Here is a 17473-nt window from a genome sequence, read left to right on the forward strand (position 1 = left end):
TGTTGGAGGAAGAAGGACTAATGGGCTTCTATAATTAACGTTCAGGATATTTTTAACTTGTTTAATTTTACTTTATATTTTGTTTCATATATTATTATGCTGGGATTATATTTGTACTTCATTATTCATAAATTCTAAATAAAATTGGCTAATTTTATTATTTAATTAAAATATGTAATTTTGGGTTAATAAATTAGTTATTTAAATTTAAAATTATAAATGTTTTAAATTCATATTCCTCCCATATATAATTTGAATTAATAACTTAATTATAAATTTTTATTAGTAATAAATCTCAAAATTGGTCCGGCCAACCGTCCCCGCCTAAATAATTAATTAATTAATTAATTTTATTAAATTATTTGCAAACCAATTTCTACAAATTAAATATAAAAGTATTAAGTCAATACTGTGATCACGACCAACGTTGATGGGGAAGTGCTTATCCTAAACTCAGCTTTTTCAAGAAGTAGCTTCTTATCTTTTTTGCGTCAAATTTCAAAAAAGCCCAGGCCTTATGTTCAATGAAAAGCAACTCGGTAAGTGCTTTTTTCATTTATCCCTTAATTTACGTTTGTGAATTAAAAGAAACTTCTGGGAAGGTTCTCTCATACAGAAAAAAAAAAAAAAAAAAAAAAAAGAACTTATATTTAAGCCGTAATTTGGCTTATTAACTTTTACTGTTAACGCATGAGCCCGACCCTGCAGGCCGTACAAATTTAAGAATTTATTACATAAATTCTTTGCTTATTTAATTAGAGTATATATATATATTGAAACAACACTCTATAAATTAATTAAATTTTATTCTAATTTCAAATAAATTTATTATTTTTTTTAAGTAGTAAAAATTTTAAAAATATATATATATATTTTAGTAAAAAATTTCTTTATAAATTTTAAGAAAAAAAAAAAAAAGGGTATGTCCAGTAAAATCCAGAGACAACAGAAATGCAAATAAAAAGGCAACCTTATCTCATCTATGGGAGACCCCCAAATAAATTATTATTCTTTTTTATAAAAAAAAAAAAAATAATAATAATAATAATAATAAAAAGTTCAACCAAACTCTAATGTATCACTGCCATGATTGAAGTTATAAATTAATAAATAAGTGGTAAAGCCAAAGTATCCACTTGCTGTGATTGCCATATTATTATATACAAAAACCACTTGTTGTTTTTTCAAGCAATGGGTGCTTAAAAAAAAGGACAGAGACGCCTCTAGTTTTCAACTTTCTGCACACCCAACAGATCATCTTTGCTGTAAACTTCAGAAGATTGCAATCAAACTCTGCATAACCGAGAAGAATTATTGATTGATTTCATGATAAAACAAAAGGAAACAGATCTAAAAAGGGGATCCTCATATCCTAATTCCAATCAAATCATTACACATATTTATATATAACAATTGAACTATGTGTATAGTGAACCAGAGAAATGAAAACATGCATGCCTAAAAAGCATAAAGTATTCTGTTTTCCAAAATGAATTTTAATTTACCCTTTGCTTTCAACAAAAAATAATTTAATTTGACCATTCTTCTATCTACACCACGACTACTAATTATTGTAAGTAAATTTCACTTCAAATTAGGTAACTATGAATTGGAGAAAATCATGTTTGTAATGAAACTAAACTAAGAGTTGAATAAATTAGCATATATATCATCAATGTCTTTTTCTGATTGGAAAGGTTCATGGTCCTTGAGCAACAAGGGGTCCTACTTGGCATTTTGTTGTATAGAAGATAAATATGCTCAGTGGCAAATCTACGCAAAATAAAAACAGATAAGACCTTAATGGCCTCCCAGATCCTCCTCTCAATCAATTTTAATTCCCCCCATCAAATGAAAAGCAAAAAAAAAAAAAAAAAAAACTCTAATCTCATTTTTTAATATACCCTTTCACCTTCCCATCTCTCTCTCTACACACATATACATATATATATATATATGTATAATCATTATATCTCTCATCAACCCATTACCCCCTTTTCTCACCAACATAAGTCTACCTCCCCAAAAATGTCTACTGCTTCTTCATCACTCCTCCATGATTTCCACCCAAGAAAGCTCTTATCAGAACCAACTAACCCAGCACCAGCTCCATCACTTTCTCACCCCTCTGCTACCACCAACTTCAATGGAAATGTCCTCATGCTCCTCTCCGTCCTCGTATGCGGCGTCGTTTGCTCCCTCTTCTTACATTACATCATAAGGTGTGCCCTCCGCTGTTCTTCCTCCATAACTTTTACAGAACCCGGTATAAATACCACCTCCACCAGGGTCGCTAACACTGCAGGAATCAAGCAGAAAGCACTCAAGACTTTCCCAGTTGTAACCTACCCGCCGGAGATGAACTTGCCGGGTCTTGACACTGAATGTGTTATATGCTTGTCGGAATACGTTGCCGGAGACAAGCTCCGACTGCTGCCCAAGTGTAACCATGGATTCCATGTTCGTTGTATCGACAAGTGGCTTAAGTCGCATTCCTCTTGTCCAAAATGCAGACATTGTTTGATTGAGACTTGTGAGAAAATTGTTGGGTGCGAACAGAGCAGCTCCCCGCCTGAGTCGACTCAGGAAACTGTGGTGAGGATTGTGACGGTGGAGCAGGAGAGATTGGGGAGTGGCAACACAGAAAATTAGTCAAGAGTTTTGAGGTGTTTGATTTGTTGACTGCTGAAGAGATGGGAAACTGCAAGTGTATAGAAAAATAGGAAATATAATTAAATTTTCAATGATAATTCATTCTTGATTATCAAATTCTAATCCACTAACATATGTATAGTCTATGTAAATATCAAAGCTTAATTATTGGTTTTCTCAATTTTATCCAACATGTCTTAAAGGTCATATTGTATCACTAAGTTAATTAATCACACTTTTCAGAAAACAATTACTTAGTTCGATCATTTGGGTCTACTATTACAAGAGAGGTAAAATAATATCTAAGTAACAGTTAAAAGGGTTCGAGTTTAACTGTATGTTTTATATATATATATATATAACTGTGTTGTTTCTTTATTAAAAAATTGATTGTATTGATACTAATTCTGCAGAAAGTTATATAGTTAGTTATTCCGATGTATAAATTTTAACTAATAAATGTAAAACTAAGACAGGTCTTAACAGGGTATGATATTATTTTGAAGTAACTATCGAAATAAACCCACAATTAAAAAACAGGGATTAAATATAATTTTTATACCAAAATAAGACTGAAAAAGAAATTAGGTAGCAAACAGTGAGCATCCCCTGTTCTATGAGTGGAATGGCTATTTAGGCTTTGTTTATTTTCTTCACTCTCTTTAATGTCCTTAGCCGAGTGTTGTCACTTCATAATTCATGCAAATCTTCTAAACATCTTTTCCATAGATAATCCAAATTATACTAACCATAAATTTTCTATGAAAATTTACCATACAATAAAATTTAAACCACAACACCTTATCGACATAAATGAATATCTACAGCAAGATTTTTCATAAGTGGATTTCATAATTTCCTATAGCATATTCTCATTACACAGTTGTAGGAAACATTCTTTAGTCAAAAGGATAAGGATCAAACCATCAATTAAGCATAACTTGTCTAATCTCTTGCAATTATAAATAAATATATAAGACAAATTTAGCAGTGCTGGATTTTTTTAAAACATGCATGCAGACCCAGTTGCTTAATTTGATGACAAATTCTTCTTTTTCAATGCTTTCTCCAAATCTTTATCCGATGTATTAGTTCTCAGAAGCCAATTAGTACTTTAGTAGTAACTTTAGTTAGAATCCAAAAAGATTGATATCTATCTTTTTAACTCTTAATTACTTGTGAAAATCAGTGAGTTGATACTTTGATGTCACTTGATCAAATATATAATGCTGCTTTAATTAGGAACCACAAGCAAAAGCTAAGTATGTATGTACAGCAGATGGATTATCTTGAATATTTGCTTGGCAGAAAGAACACAGCCTGGTTTGATGAAAAGAATGATTCACAAGGGGGACCATATACCTTTTCCTTTTTTTTTTTACTGTTTGTCTATTTCTATTGGCTGCTTATTGATAGGGTGGAAATAAAGGCTTCATTTGAGTAGCTTAAAATGAGATTAATTAATTTAAAAAGCACCTCTTTAAGCCTAAGCTTATTGGTTTGTATCAGAAAATTGTGGCTTACAGGTAGGATTGACATGCTTTTGTTTTGCTCCAGGGGCAATTTATTTATTCTTAAAGAACCAAATCTAACTTTTAGATTTTATGATAAAATCTAATATGGTATCACCTTACCGTATATTCTACCTTTGACCCTATTAGATAGTACGTCGATCAAATATAAACCTCAACCCAGATGAGTTTCAAGGGTAATTCTCTTGCTTTTTAACTTGATTAATACAAGCATGAAAAGTAACTGCCACACAGCAGTGGTCTCCTACTGAGGCACTGCTATAAGTTGTTGTTTGACTTGATCAAGGGCTTATTCTCTTTTGCTCCACTTGAATGTGATTCTTAATTGGTGCACAAAATCCTAAATCTGACATTGTGCAGTCAAGAAAAAGACCCGGCACACACACGCACACAGATCAACTTTGAACACGTTGCAACCAAGGAATTAGAAAAAGACATTTCAATGAAGCAGCTCTTGAATGTGGAATATCTAGAGAACCCTTTTAAAGAAAAATCTAAATGGTTCAGATATTTCCGAGCCAATAAAATTTGGAAGGACTGTTACTTTTCAGATATTATGAGAAAATTAACCATACTTTCAAGCTTAATTTTTTCTGTATATGTCACACCTTCAAGAAGATTGAACATTTAAGATACAAATATAAGTGCGTGCTTTCCTCTTATCAGAATAAGCATAAACCAAGAGGTTGGAAAAATAAACAATCTTCAGATTTAGAATGCGGAACGTTTATCTCTAGAGAACAGTACGGTCACAAGGTCTAAAAGTTAAAGGTAAGAAATTTGAATGCTTATATATTTTGCACTATTTTAAGTCAACAAAAACATCCAATACATACGTTTATAAAGGAAAATCAAGCTAAAGGAAGAATACTGGGGTTTGGATACAAAGACGGGGCTAAGCTCAACTTATCACTCGAAGCCCAGATTATACAGAATATCTCCACTCGGTGTTAACTTTATATGCTCTGTTAAAAAAGGCTTCTATAGAATACAGAAATATCTCCACTCATGTAACTCATAGATTAGATAAACTTCTACAAACAAAGAAGAAAAGATTTTCTGAAGGTGTGTGTGTGTAGCAAAACTAATTCAGGGGATTATAAAAATTTTTGCTTTGGAGGAATTGCTTCATTACTTGTCAAAAATTCGTAACTTATCCTACCTCTCCATTATGCGGATCCATGTATAATAAAGTTACATGCAATGTTTAGCCACAATATAATGATTATTTTAACTAATTTCATACTAAGTGCAATGACCTCGGGTCTCCACTTATCCTCTGTTTCCATTTATTGCACTTTCAACTCCAGTTCAGGTTGCTTCTTTGCTAACATGCACTATAATTTTATATTCTCTCCCTATAGTTCCTTCGAATAGCACCACCTGACTTGCCAACAAAGTTGGAAAATGAATTTATTTATGTCTCATTTGACTTTGAATTTCTATTGGAAATCCATTAAACAAAACTATGTAATTAGTTGGATCAAAAAAGTTGAGCCGCCCAATATCATAATTAGTGTCTAGAATTTCCTGGGAAGACTAATGCTTGAGGAGACCATTACTAAAAGGTATGTATTATTCAAATACAAAATTCCAATGCTCCATCCATGAGCAGTACTTGAAATTGCTATGCAGACAAAATACTTCAATCAATTATGAACCTTTCCTTAGCTAGATTAATATTGTTGACAAGGCACGGAAAACAAAAAAGATGGATGAAACCCTTGTATATCTTTTGTCTTTGTAAAAATCAGTATCAAAAGTAATTGAAGGATGTTTGACAAAATTCCTGAGGTACCCTAATCTCACATCAGAAATATATGTTATTATTGAACTTCATATATATGTTCAAATCATACACTACTGATAGTTTAAATTTTACTTTCTGAAAATCAGTTATTTGAATTTAAAAAGTTATTAAATCAGTAATTATTGGAAGCAAGCATTACAACTTGTAGCACTAAAGATCTTGGATCTTATAGGAATTGCTTGATCAGAACATCAAAGTTTAAGAGATGAAGATTGTGATAGTCCAAGATATACTATACAAGTCACATATTAATAATACTTTTGATAGGTGTTTGAACTTCAATGTTCAATGGAGAATTAAAGAAGGCACCTCAAAAATCAAGATTGTGTTTTAACATCAAAAGAACGGAAGAAGATTCCTCATCACCCAAAAAAAAATGAACTTTGTTAATATATCCAAACAAGGAGCAATAGTAAATGCTAACCCTTTAGGCTGCTTGTAGAAAACTCCAATCCGGATCAAGTAACATGCAGCAATGATGTGAAGCAGTACACTAGAAAAGCTACTTTCTGTTGTCCTATATTCTTTTCCTTTGTATTCTTTTGGATATCAACAATTGGTTACAATAATTGAGAGCAAGCCTATTTCACGTCACACAAAAGTTTCAGCTACTGATCTTTATTGCTGTTATATGCTATGTATCTAGCCTTTGTGTTTTAGGTATATCTTTACCCTGACCACTTTACAACTCCCACCATCCATCAATACTAATTTGATAAGAATTTCTCTCTTTACTAACTTCTCATCATTACTTTTCCTAAAACTTCTTTCTGTCTGTTTAAACCTTAATGTTAAACAATTCAGAGTCATTAGCTACCTGCCAGTGTACACCAATATGCTTCTTTATCCAGAGAAAAGATGCTGCTTCCACATTTTCTGCAGGATTTCCACACAGATATAAGCACATTTTTCACCATATGTTTGGACAAGTTATCCATAAAAAGCTTTTATTATGTAAGGAAATTTGCTTTTCATAAAGTTTCTTTCAATTATTTTTCACTACCTCTAAAAAGCATTTCATAATGTTCTTGTGAAGCAGATATTCAACCTTTTTGCTAATTCTCATAATGCACTCCCATGTCTCTTGAGTTACAGCTTTCAGTTATTTTCATCTCGAGCACTGTAATGATGTACAATGGAGAATTGGTGGTGATGTACCCTTATCATTCTTTTTCTTTTGTTCTAAAGGAGGCAGCGTGGATTTCATAATGGGAGCAAAAGGTTTTTCTTTTCTCTCTCTCTTTTAATGTGCGAGCAGGATTCAATAATAACTCACACTCTCGATAAGTAGAACTTTGAAGGACAATAAAAATTAAAAAAAAAAAAAATAGTGTTGATAATAATACATATGAAGAATATTGTTTCACTTGCGGCTCTTTTGAGAATACATGTTCTGTACAGTAAATACTAATATTTAATTTAGTAAAAGCTATACATATTTGATATAATTTATAATCAAAAATTACTAGAAATAAAATGGAAATGAAATTAAACAGCGTAAATATCTAAAGTAGGAATAGATTGCTTTTATAGTGCTCTATCCTTCCAATTTTCTAAGTCCTTAATCATGAGAATATAATCATAAGTAAATTTAAGTGATGAACAACAACCTCAATGGGAGTATCGCACATGCACGACATTCATATTTGTATGATATTCTACAACAAGGAATATTCTTTATTTATCCCAGATCAGCATATAAAGACACAACAATTATATAGTGAAATCCAGCTTACCAAGAAGATACAAATTTCAACCGACACTTAGCGCAAAACCATAAAGTGAAGCATTTTTTTAATTTTATAATTTTTTTTTTTTTTAAAAAAAAAAGGAGCAAACTCCCTCTGAGATCTTATTAAACTTAATTAATTCTCTGAAAATAAAAACAGTACCTATATTATTATGAACTTGCTGTCTCAACTTTTTGTACATGTTGTACAGGTGGGTTTTGAAGGCAAAACTACAGGACACAAAAGTAGATCAAGAAATCAACCTCGTAATTCTTTCCACATTACCATGAAGAACCCATTTAATATTTAAAAAAAAGAAAGAAAAAAAGCACCCACTTGATATTTCATTAAAAAAAGAGTACCCTTATGATTTTTCATAAAAGCAAAAAGATTCCAATTAAACAACAAACTATCTGGAAAAGAAAATTAGTTAATTTGGAGGCAGAAGGAGAGGAGCATATTAATTAATTTATTTGGATTATACTTAGATTTGCAATCAGGAAAAGATCACGGCGTGCAAAGAAAACAAAATAAGAGATCTAAAAGGGAGAGGGAAATGGCTTTCTTTAATGTTAATTTCACGGTCATTGACAGGTTCAAAAATGAAAAGGAGCAGGCAGCTGCAGATGGCTGTGTTGTATTGTGTACTAAAGATACGAATATGAGAGTTAATAGTAACTGAGAATGACAGATAGGCTTAAAACCAAAGTGGCTTACAGTTTTTCAAGATTAATTGGTGTTAGCTAATTTCCTTTTTAATTATTGAAGTTATTATTAATAAACTTTAATTAAAATTAGTGGGAACATTCTAATTTAGTTGGAACAAAAATTATATCAAAAACATTTATATATACGAGTAGTACCAATCAATCTCGTTCCTTTATATGGGACCCTGCAATAACTTGTCATGCAACAGAAAATTGAACAAGCTGAAAACGGACTAGAAGTTGCAAGCACTAACATGAAATGAAAGAGCAATAACTCACAGGGAAAATCACGTTGAGTTGAGTCTGACTCAAAAAAGATCTGGCATGTCTATCACTTTAAGCTGCATATATGAAAACAAAAAATTTAGAAAAAGAAGAGATCAAAAGAGATGCCCATCCCTCTAAAATTACATCTCCACAAACGTATTATCGGAACCTTCATGGCTGCTTCTCAGGCCACTGGGTCCCCAGCAGCATTTACAGATGCAATTTGCCAAGATAGCCACCACGTGTCACTTTCACACAAGCCACCAATCCTCACTGGGACGCCAATTAAAATATGTAAAGCTCAGTGGAATGTGTCCGTATGATTCCAAAACCTGCAAAAATAAAATCAAAGATTAAACCTGTATGTGGGGCTAAAAAAAAAACCTTCGCATATTCTCTTAACTACATTTCACATGTGAATAATCTTTTTATAATATTTATATATATAATATAATATAACATAATGCTCGATAGAAGAAACTTCAACCCTATATATTTATGTCATCCCTCTTATGCAGCAAGCAGCAAGAAGTTATCTCAACTATCAAAACTCTCTAAACCATGTCTGCTTCCTCTTCTATATCCACTCAACTATTCCAACATCCAGTATTTTACTCCCGAAGATTACTACCACAAAACCTTCAGCATCTACCAACAGCAGCAGCTCCTCCCCCCAGTAACAGCCATGACCCATCTGATCCCTATGGTGCCAGCAATGGCTTTGACGCTAATGTTGTTATGGTTCTCTCAGTCCTCCTTTGTGCTCTAATTTGCTCCCTGGGACTTAACTCCATCATAAAGTGTGCATTAAGATGTTCAAGCTTAGTGGCTTCTGAGACGAGTGGCAACCCCTCAGCTCGTTTAGCCAACACTGGGATCAAGAAAAAGGCTTTAAAGACTTTCCCAACTGTAAACTACTCAGCAGAGTTGAAGCTGGACAACAAGTGTGCCATTTGCCTCTCTGAGTTTGCATCCGGCGAGCACTTGAGGCTTCTGCCCAAGTGTAACCATGGATTCCACGTCCGCTGCATTGATAAGTGGCTAAACTCGCATTCCTCCTGCCCTACCTGCAGAAACTGCCTCCTCCAGACCTGCCAGAAGATTGTTGGTTGTAGCAAGGCTACCACATCGCAACCACCACCTCAACCAGCAGCAGAGACTATTTTGCACATAGCACCACTACAACCTGAAGGTTTGATACGCGACTATAGGTGAATTAATTAGTTGAGTAAATACATCTTACTAGTTCTACTTCATGCTACCTGGTGTTCATCACTGTGCTGCAAAGATTAGCATAGGTCAAAAGAATTCTAGGATTAGTTGTAAATTTTTATAAGTAAAAGAAATTATGACTTGTTTCATTTTTTACACCTCCTCATCCATTAAAAAAGGATTCAAATCACGATTCAGTTAAAATTTCAGGAAATGGAAGAATTCCTTAACTCCATAAAATCGCAGCTCAGTCAACAATGTAAGAAACAAGTCAACAGTCTCAAAAGTTATAACCAATCAACCAGTAATGAACGGGCGGCTGCCGCCCCCACCCAATCAGCTTGGTCAACTAACAGAAGCTTTTCTTTGCTTCTTATTTATTCAGAAATCACCAATTCTAATAACAATGCTCTGTCCACCTGCTTCACGATATCAATATAATATCATACTGAAAAATACTAATTCCTATAAGAAATACTGTGTCAAAAAGTACCCATTAACAAAATTAATCCCGTAAAATGCAACACTGACCACACAAAAATCTTGAATAATAAAGGTAATTACCACCAATGACAAGGAAGATGCCATAAATTCAAAACATGCATCCTGCATTGGAAAATATAGAAACCACACATTAAACAAAGTATTTTTCATCTTGAACCAATGGAAGCTGAGGGCAAATCCACTATCTATTCATGTCAAACGAAATTTCACCCAAAGGGGAATGTTATATTATATTACTCACATGCAGAATATGATAAATGGAGCTGACTAATGACAGTAGCCAGACTGCCGCACTGCACTGGTTAAAAGCTATCTTGTGGTATTCACAGAACATGGATCCCTGAAATACACTTGAAGCATGATAGAAATTTGAACAAAAACAACAGTGCAATTCCTAGATAGTTCTATATCCAATTAAAATTAGATATTCTGTATAATTTTTTCCTTAACAAGTGAGAATAAAAAATATATGATTCTGAAATTTATGATAGAAGAGAAATTAATTTAATTATACATGAAATGTCTATTATTATTTTATATAACTAAAAAAAAAAGAATTAGAATCTAGAAAGAGTGAGAATAGAGTTGATTTGATCAAAATATTAGTACTACAGTCCATTTTTCAAGTACCAATTACAGCATTGCAGAAGAACTATTGATTTGAAAACAAATCAGAAGTTGAGAAGATACAATAGCTAACAAGGGTCAACATGGAATTGATCTTCCAATATTTCATCAAATGAATATCGGACACTTAACACGAGCGTTCAGATCCCTCAAAATCAATTTTTTATCTTGGACCCCTCTTTCCCGGGGACTCATATGACACATTGAACAACTTTTTAGGAGCTAACTTCTAATGAGACATGCACTGAGATTTTATTGCTGAGGATAAGGACCAGAAAGAATAAGATTTGAGCGACTTATTGCCAATTGGATATATAATTTGAAATTTATCAGCAGTTATCACTACTCATGCCTTAATATGCATGGAGTAAAATCAAGTGAAGGAAAGAAAAATGTCCAGCACCATGAACTCATTTGAGATTGAAACTATAATTCTATGGACAGATGACACATGTTAAGAAATATTTCATCCATTGAAATTTTCACATCAACAAGCACAATGAAGAGAACAGTAAAATTCCATGGAGGACTTAGTAAATAGACTATCTATTCTGAAATATCGCAAACAGTAATATTCTAACTGGTTATTATGTCTATTAGAACATAAACAATAAAGTTAAAGTCTTTTTCTATTAACTTAAAACTTTAAAATAATTAATGAGGCAATCAATTATCTAACATAACAATGGAGTAGAGAAATAAATTTCAGACTCGTTTGTGACTCTACCCAAAACCTGTTATATATGTGCTTATTCGACTCGTCAATTTGAGTTTGTGTTCACATACTAAATCTGTTGTCTCACTTACATGCATGGGGATATATTAAAAATATAAATAATAAAGTGCGGCAGTTTTCTATCAGTTTAGTTTTTAACATATTTAATCACCCAACTAATTAAGTATTTAACAAGTTATATTATCTTATTATTCTTTGCAAAAGTCATACAATTGCGATCACTCTTAAGTTCTAGCAAGCAAGAAAACAGCCAAGAGGATAAACTTAGCACTCAACTATCACAATGGTCCAAACAGGGTCATGAATTTCGCACATGATTATAAGATATTACTTGAAATTATGGTTTAGAATATTGAGTTTTCAAATGTAAAATATGTTAGTGTAGCTTCAAAACCTCCAAACAAGACACAAAAGAACTCTTGTATCTTCTGACTCTTGAGGAATTTTCAATCTTTCACAAAAACGAACAGTAAGCTGATTTTTCACAGCAGCAGCCACCATTCTTATTGACAAAGACAATCTTAAAATAATCTTAAAGACTTGGACACAAGCTTCTGTGTTCCTTCCTTATGTCTGCCCCAGTATGGCTCCCTTGCCAGGCCTTTACAATTTTGATAAGGGTTCCAAGAACGGCACTGCTAGATTGTTAGTAGCCAAAAAAAATTATTTATAACTCAGAATAACAAAACAAATTCTACATATAACTGAGATATACTGTTTATTAAGAAGTTAAAATCACTACAGACTTCAGTCATGAGTGAATTTGTACATAAATTTTTCACTTGAACAGGATGTACAAGAGATGTGTAGGGAAAGAGAGAGAAGTTTTGTAACTAGCAAGACCCCTGTATTAGCTTCCAGATAACCAAAAACACACATTTTAGCACAATGAGAATTAGTGTTCAAATACATTAGATTTAAATCCCTAGTAAGCTAAGAATTACACGTAGCAAATCAAGCGGTGGAAGAAACCAGAGTAGTCCAACTCTTCGATTCCACAAAATCAAATCAAAGACAAATCCATTTCAAATCGCCATTATACTTGCAATGCACCGGCTTGAATCTCAAGCTTGGCGACCAACAATACGCGATTGCAGTAAACGTTTAATGATACAACGTACAAGACAATTTTTTTCAAGCAAAATATTACCAGAGTTAGGCCAGAGAAGACGTGAATTCGTTTCTTCGTTCTAACAATGAAAGACGAAGAAATTCATACCTCTCTCTGAGAAGCTGAAATACTTAAAATACTCCCGCGACAAATATTCCCTTCCCGGGTGTACCAATCGGTTATTAATGGGTCTAAAAGATCCGACCCGATACAATTCGGACTCCAACCATTATCCCGTGAACATTGGGCCTCTTAGATGTGGCCTATTGGTTTTTTGTAGAATATAACAATAATGTGTAAAATTATTCCAATTTGTTGAAATTAAAAATCACCATAAACAGGAAGTTTCTGTTTTTTGGGGTAGAAACAAAATGGTAATGTCAAAAATATCATTTTCCCAATAAAGATAATAGGAACACAATAATCACTGTCATCTTGTGACAATCACAAATCAACTTTCATGTCCTCGCGCACTGCACCAAAATTTTTTTATGTGCATCTCAAATCCAATTTTTAGTGGTCACAGTGATATGAACTCAAATACCGATTGTGATATATATATATATATATACACATGAAGGCTTTTTGTAGTCTTGTATTGTCTTGGGCTTCTTTATTTTTCTATCGACTATAAAAATTTGTGTGGGCTTCAGTTTTTATTTCTTTAAATAAAATCGATGTGGGTTTCTATCGCAGGAAATTAAATACGAAGCTGGAGACAAATTCAATCTTTCTTTATTTGTGGTCAATGTTTACCTCCTAGACCCAAAAAATTTTAATGAGATGAAATTGCCAAACAAGTGGATCTTTAAAAAATTAACTCTATGAAATACCAAACTTATGTAAACAAGAGAAAAAAGTAAAAGACGGCATAAAATTTTATGCCAAGTATTATAAAACATGGAAATTTATTCAGTTTTATTAAACGGTGTGTTTGTGCCAATTGACTTGTTACCAATATTATTTATATGTGTGACAATATTTACTCTCCCTAAAACTGTTTTATTTATTTTTATTTTTTATCTATTTATATCAACCAAAAAAAAAAAAAAAAAAAGAATTCATGAATATTTCAATGATACGAAGGGAGTTTTTTTATTATAAATTTTTAATGCAATGAACAAGTATAGTTTGTAAAATAGAGTTAGATATTTTATTATGTCAGTATTATAAATTTTATTTGATTCACACATACAACATAGCTAACAATTTACGTAAGTAATTCAATCATTTTTTTTATAAAATTAAATATCACTAAAAAAAATAAAATTCATAATTTTATAAATATAATAGATATTAATTTATAATATTTAATTTAGTATAATTAAAGATTTAATTCATTAATATATTATTAAGATAACAGTAACAAAATTAAAGTAAATATCGGTTAAACAATTACTTTTTAAAACAAAAATAATAATAATTTATAACAATTAAATTATATTATTTATGACGCTTAAAAGCGCAATTTGAAAATAAATCGGTTGAAAGAGCCTCCATAAATCATATTGTTTCCAACTTGTTTAATGATGTAAATATTAAATTTATTTTTATACTATTTTTTATTTTTATGATTATTCTTCTACTTTCAAACAATTGCATTAGTCAATATTTATTAAATATCACTACCGATAATGAATTTACCATTTAACAGCATTTTAAATACGTAATAATTTTATTTTCAGTTGTGAAGTATAAAATAATACTTTAATTTTTAAAAGTAATTTTTTTAAGAAATAAACTCTGCCTGGTCACTCCTCCCAATGTCGCCGAAGCCGTCCTCACGTCCACCCACCTCTCTCTCTCTCTCTCCCCTCTCTACCTCTTTCGCTACCTTCTCCCCATCGCCAAGCAGCATTTCCTCCACCGCAACCCACCATTCTCCTCTTCCGCCTTGTCATTCGTGCCAACCCAAACCCTCGTTCCGATTCTCGGATCCCTGATCTCCGCCGTTCACCTTCCCATGGTCTCTGTCTTACTCCATGAACTTGTTGCCATTCGGCACAGTGCTTGGGACTGCGTTGGATGTTGAACAGTCTTGGAGTTTGATCCCGTTAATGAGCTTCTTTATCCTGTGCTGGTGATAGCGTCCGTACGTGTCGTCGTTGTCTTTTCCGCTGGATGATTCTGGGGCATCACAGTCCGCGACGGATCCTGACCAGCCTCGGCAACTATAGTGGAGTCCACCTGTTTGATGCTTTCACAAGCTTGATTGTAACTGAACATTGCTTTGTATATTTCATTCGTGATGGTGAAATCGACTGATTCATTTCTTCGGTAGGAAATGACTTTTGAATAAGACCAGGCTGGGAGGGAGATGTATATATATATATATATATATATAAAGAGAGGTAGATGGAGAATGGAAAAACGTGGGAGGATTCAGTTGCGGAGAAGAGTCAAGAGGAGAGGAATCTGACGTGGGAGAATTAATGTTTCTAATTTTATATTTTTAATATTTTTAGTATCACATGACATGTAAGATACAAATTTAAATAATAAAAAATAATTAGCATTTAATGAATATAAAATTAATAGAGATATTTTTACAAATAACAAAAAAATTAATATACAAATCAATTCAAGTATTTAAAAATAGGTAGAGATTAGTTTAATATTTTTTACTATCATTTATTTAATCATTAAAATTACATAATAATAAGTTTTATTTTATTTTATTTTTATTTTTTTAAATAAAGATATAACATATTGTACCTATAATTGTTAATTTTATACATATAAAATAAATTAGATTTATTTTATTCTTATAGTATCATTTCAAAAGAAAAAAAAAAAGTCTAATTGATTATACTAACGTGGAAAGATATTTTTTTCAGTTTAAACTTTGAATATTAACTTGTTTGGATAAATTTTAGTGATGGTTAATTAGTATATGATAATGGAAGTAATTAGATGGTAATAATATATGATAGGTATGTCAAAAAAAAATTATATTTGGATGATTGTATATTAATGTATGTTAATGGTATATTTTTATTTTGATGATAGTATGGTATAGTTGTATTTTTAGTTAAATTGTTAATTTATTCATACCTATTTATGTAATAGTAAGTAGTATATCAAAAATATATAATAAAAAAATTAAATTTTTTACTAATATATTTACATTTATATTTAAATAAATAATTATTATAAATTAAATTTTTATATTTAATAAAATAAATAATAAATTGTGATGATAAAAATATAAATAATTATATTATATGGGGGTATAAAGGAAAAAAAATTAACATTTCATTCACATACTACCGATTCAGTAATTTTAAAATTCATCCTAAAATTTTTAGTCAGATATCATTTGTTACAATTGAAAGTTGAAACAAATATGATTTTTTTACATATGTAGAGTATCATATATTAAAATTATATCATTTAGTACAATATAAACAAAGTGTTTATTTTAATGTGTTACATTAGCCAAATTAATTTTAGTTTTAATTATAAATTAGCATAATTTACCTAATATCTTAAAAATAACGTTAGAGTACATTTAATTATGACAACTCTAATAATTTGCTTAACAAAAGGATCTTGATAATTTTTTGTTTGAAAAGAAAACTAAGAGATATTACTTTTCGCATACTTTTTACAAGTATGATTACTAAAATAATTATTACAAGATATTGGATTTATATTATAATAATTGTTATTATATTTTAGTACGATTTCTAATTACATTTTAATTAAAGTATAAAGTAAATCTACAAAATAAATATAAAATTATCCAAAATCCTAATTAAAGTTTTTTGAAATTAATGGATTCTTGTGCTGACCACGGTAAAAATATAAAAAAAAAATCATTACATTTTATACTATTAATTAGAGTACTATTTATATTAGACTAATTAAGGCATGATTAGCATGTTTCCAATAATATATATGTATATATATAATAATAATAAGTCAATTAGTCAAATAAAAACATAGGGTATTATCCTCTCATGTTATAAGATTCTTATAAAGATTATAGAGTAGTTTATATTGATTTCATTATATATATGCTCATGTTTTGCCACTAAGTATCTTAAGCACTACTCTAAGGTCAAGCTATCTTTCCCTATAGCAAGCTAACCCCCTAAAACATGTATTTATATATATATATATATATATATATTTGATTACAAGAGATGTAATGGCTCTAAAATTTTAAAGGAAAATGTATATATATAAGAAAAATTCTAAGTGCGGAAGTGGAATAAAAATTTTGATTTGTATTCCTTACACAATAATTCAAACGTACTAAACATATGAAAGAATAAACTAATTAAAGGAAATATTATGAATGAATACTATAAGGAAAATTAATAAATTCTTAGGCTTCTACTCGCTGTTTTCCTGCAAAACGGGCTCGGGAACCAAGTCCTCATGATTTGAAATGGTTAAGTAAGGAATGAGCTACACTAGCCCAGTAAAGACATCACACTATCTCACTATTACAAAAGTAAAAGTTGGTAGAAAACAAAAACGACCAATTGAGCATAATTTATAACAAACTCATTTATCAATAATAAAAAATTTTACTGTCCACTTACCTCGGTGAGATTCATGAAAACAATTTATGAGA

At 31.1% G+C, this 17473-nt stretch overlaps 2 protein-coding genes and 1 long non-coding RNA gene across 5 annotated transcripts; 2 read left to right on the forward strand and 1 right to left on the reverse strand.

The window, feature by feature from the left end:
* The first annotated feature begins 1856 nt into the window (after positions 1–1856).
* Positions 1857–2838, forward strand: LOC110816149 (E3 ubiquitin-protein ligase ATL76-like). Its single transcript, XM_022044204.2, has one exon. It carries the CDS (start codon positions 1957–1959, stop codon positions 2650–2652), a length of 696 nt encoding a protein of 231 aa, XP_021899896.2. The 5' UTR covers positions 1857–1956; the 3' UTR covers positions 2653–2838.
* A 3662-nt stretch (positions 2839–6500) lies between these two features.
* LOC148253253 (uncharacterized) lies at positions 6501–13051 on the reverse strand. 3 transcript variants are annotated; one of them, XR_015821408.1, is made up of 6 exons: positions 10656–13051; positions 10475–10516; positions 8868–9030; positions 8711–8772; positions 7887–7954; positions 6501–6870 (listed from the first exon to the last, which is right to left on the reverse strand). It is a non-coding gene; the product is annotated as an uncharacterized LOC148253253 (long non-coding RNA). The 3 variants fall into 3 exon arrangements; XR_015821407.1 differs by having other exon boundaries at positions 10475–13051; XR_015821409.1 differs by lacking the exon at positions 7887–7954 and having other exon boundaries at positions 10475–13051.
* On the forward strand, positions 9153–10066 carry LOC110816150 (RING-H2 finger protein ATL78-like). The gene has a single exon (XM_022044205.2). It carries the CDS (start codon positions 9260–9262, stop codon positions 9911–9913), a length of 654 nt encoding a protein of 217 aa, XP_021899897.2. The 5' UTR covers positions 9153–9259; the 3' UTR covers positions 9914–10066.
* Positions 13052–17473: the final 4422 nt, after the last annotated feature.

Source organism: Carica papaya, chromosome 6, assembly GCF_054855325.1.
Source record: "Carica papaya isolate Zhongbai chromosome 6, ASM5485532v1, whole genome shotgun sequence".
Taxonomy (NCBI): domain Eukaryota; kingdom Viridiplantae; phylum Streptophyta; class Magnoliopsida; order Brassicales; family Caricaceae; genus Carica; species Carica papaya.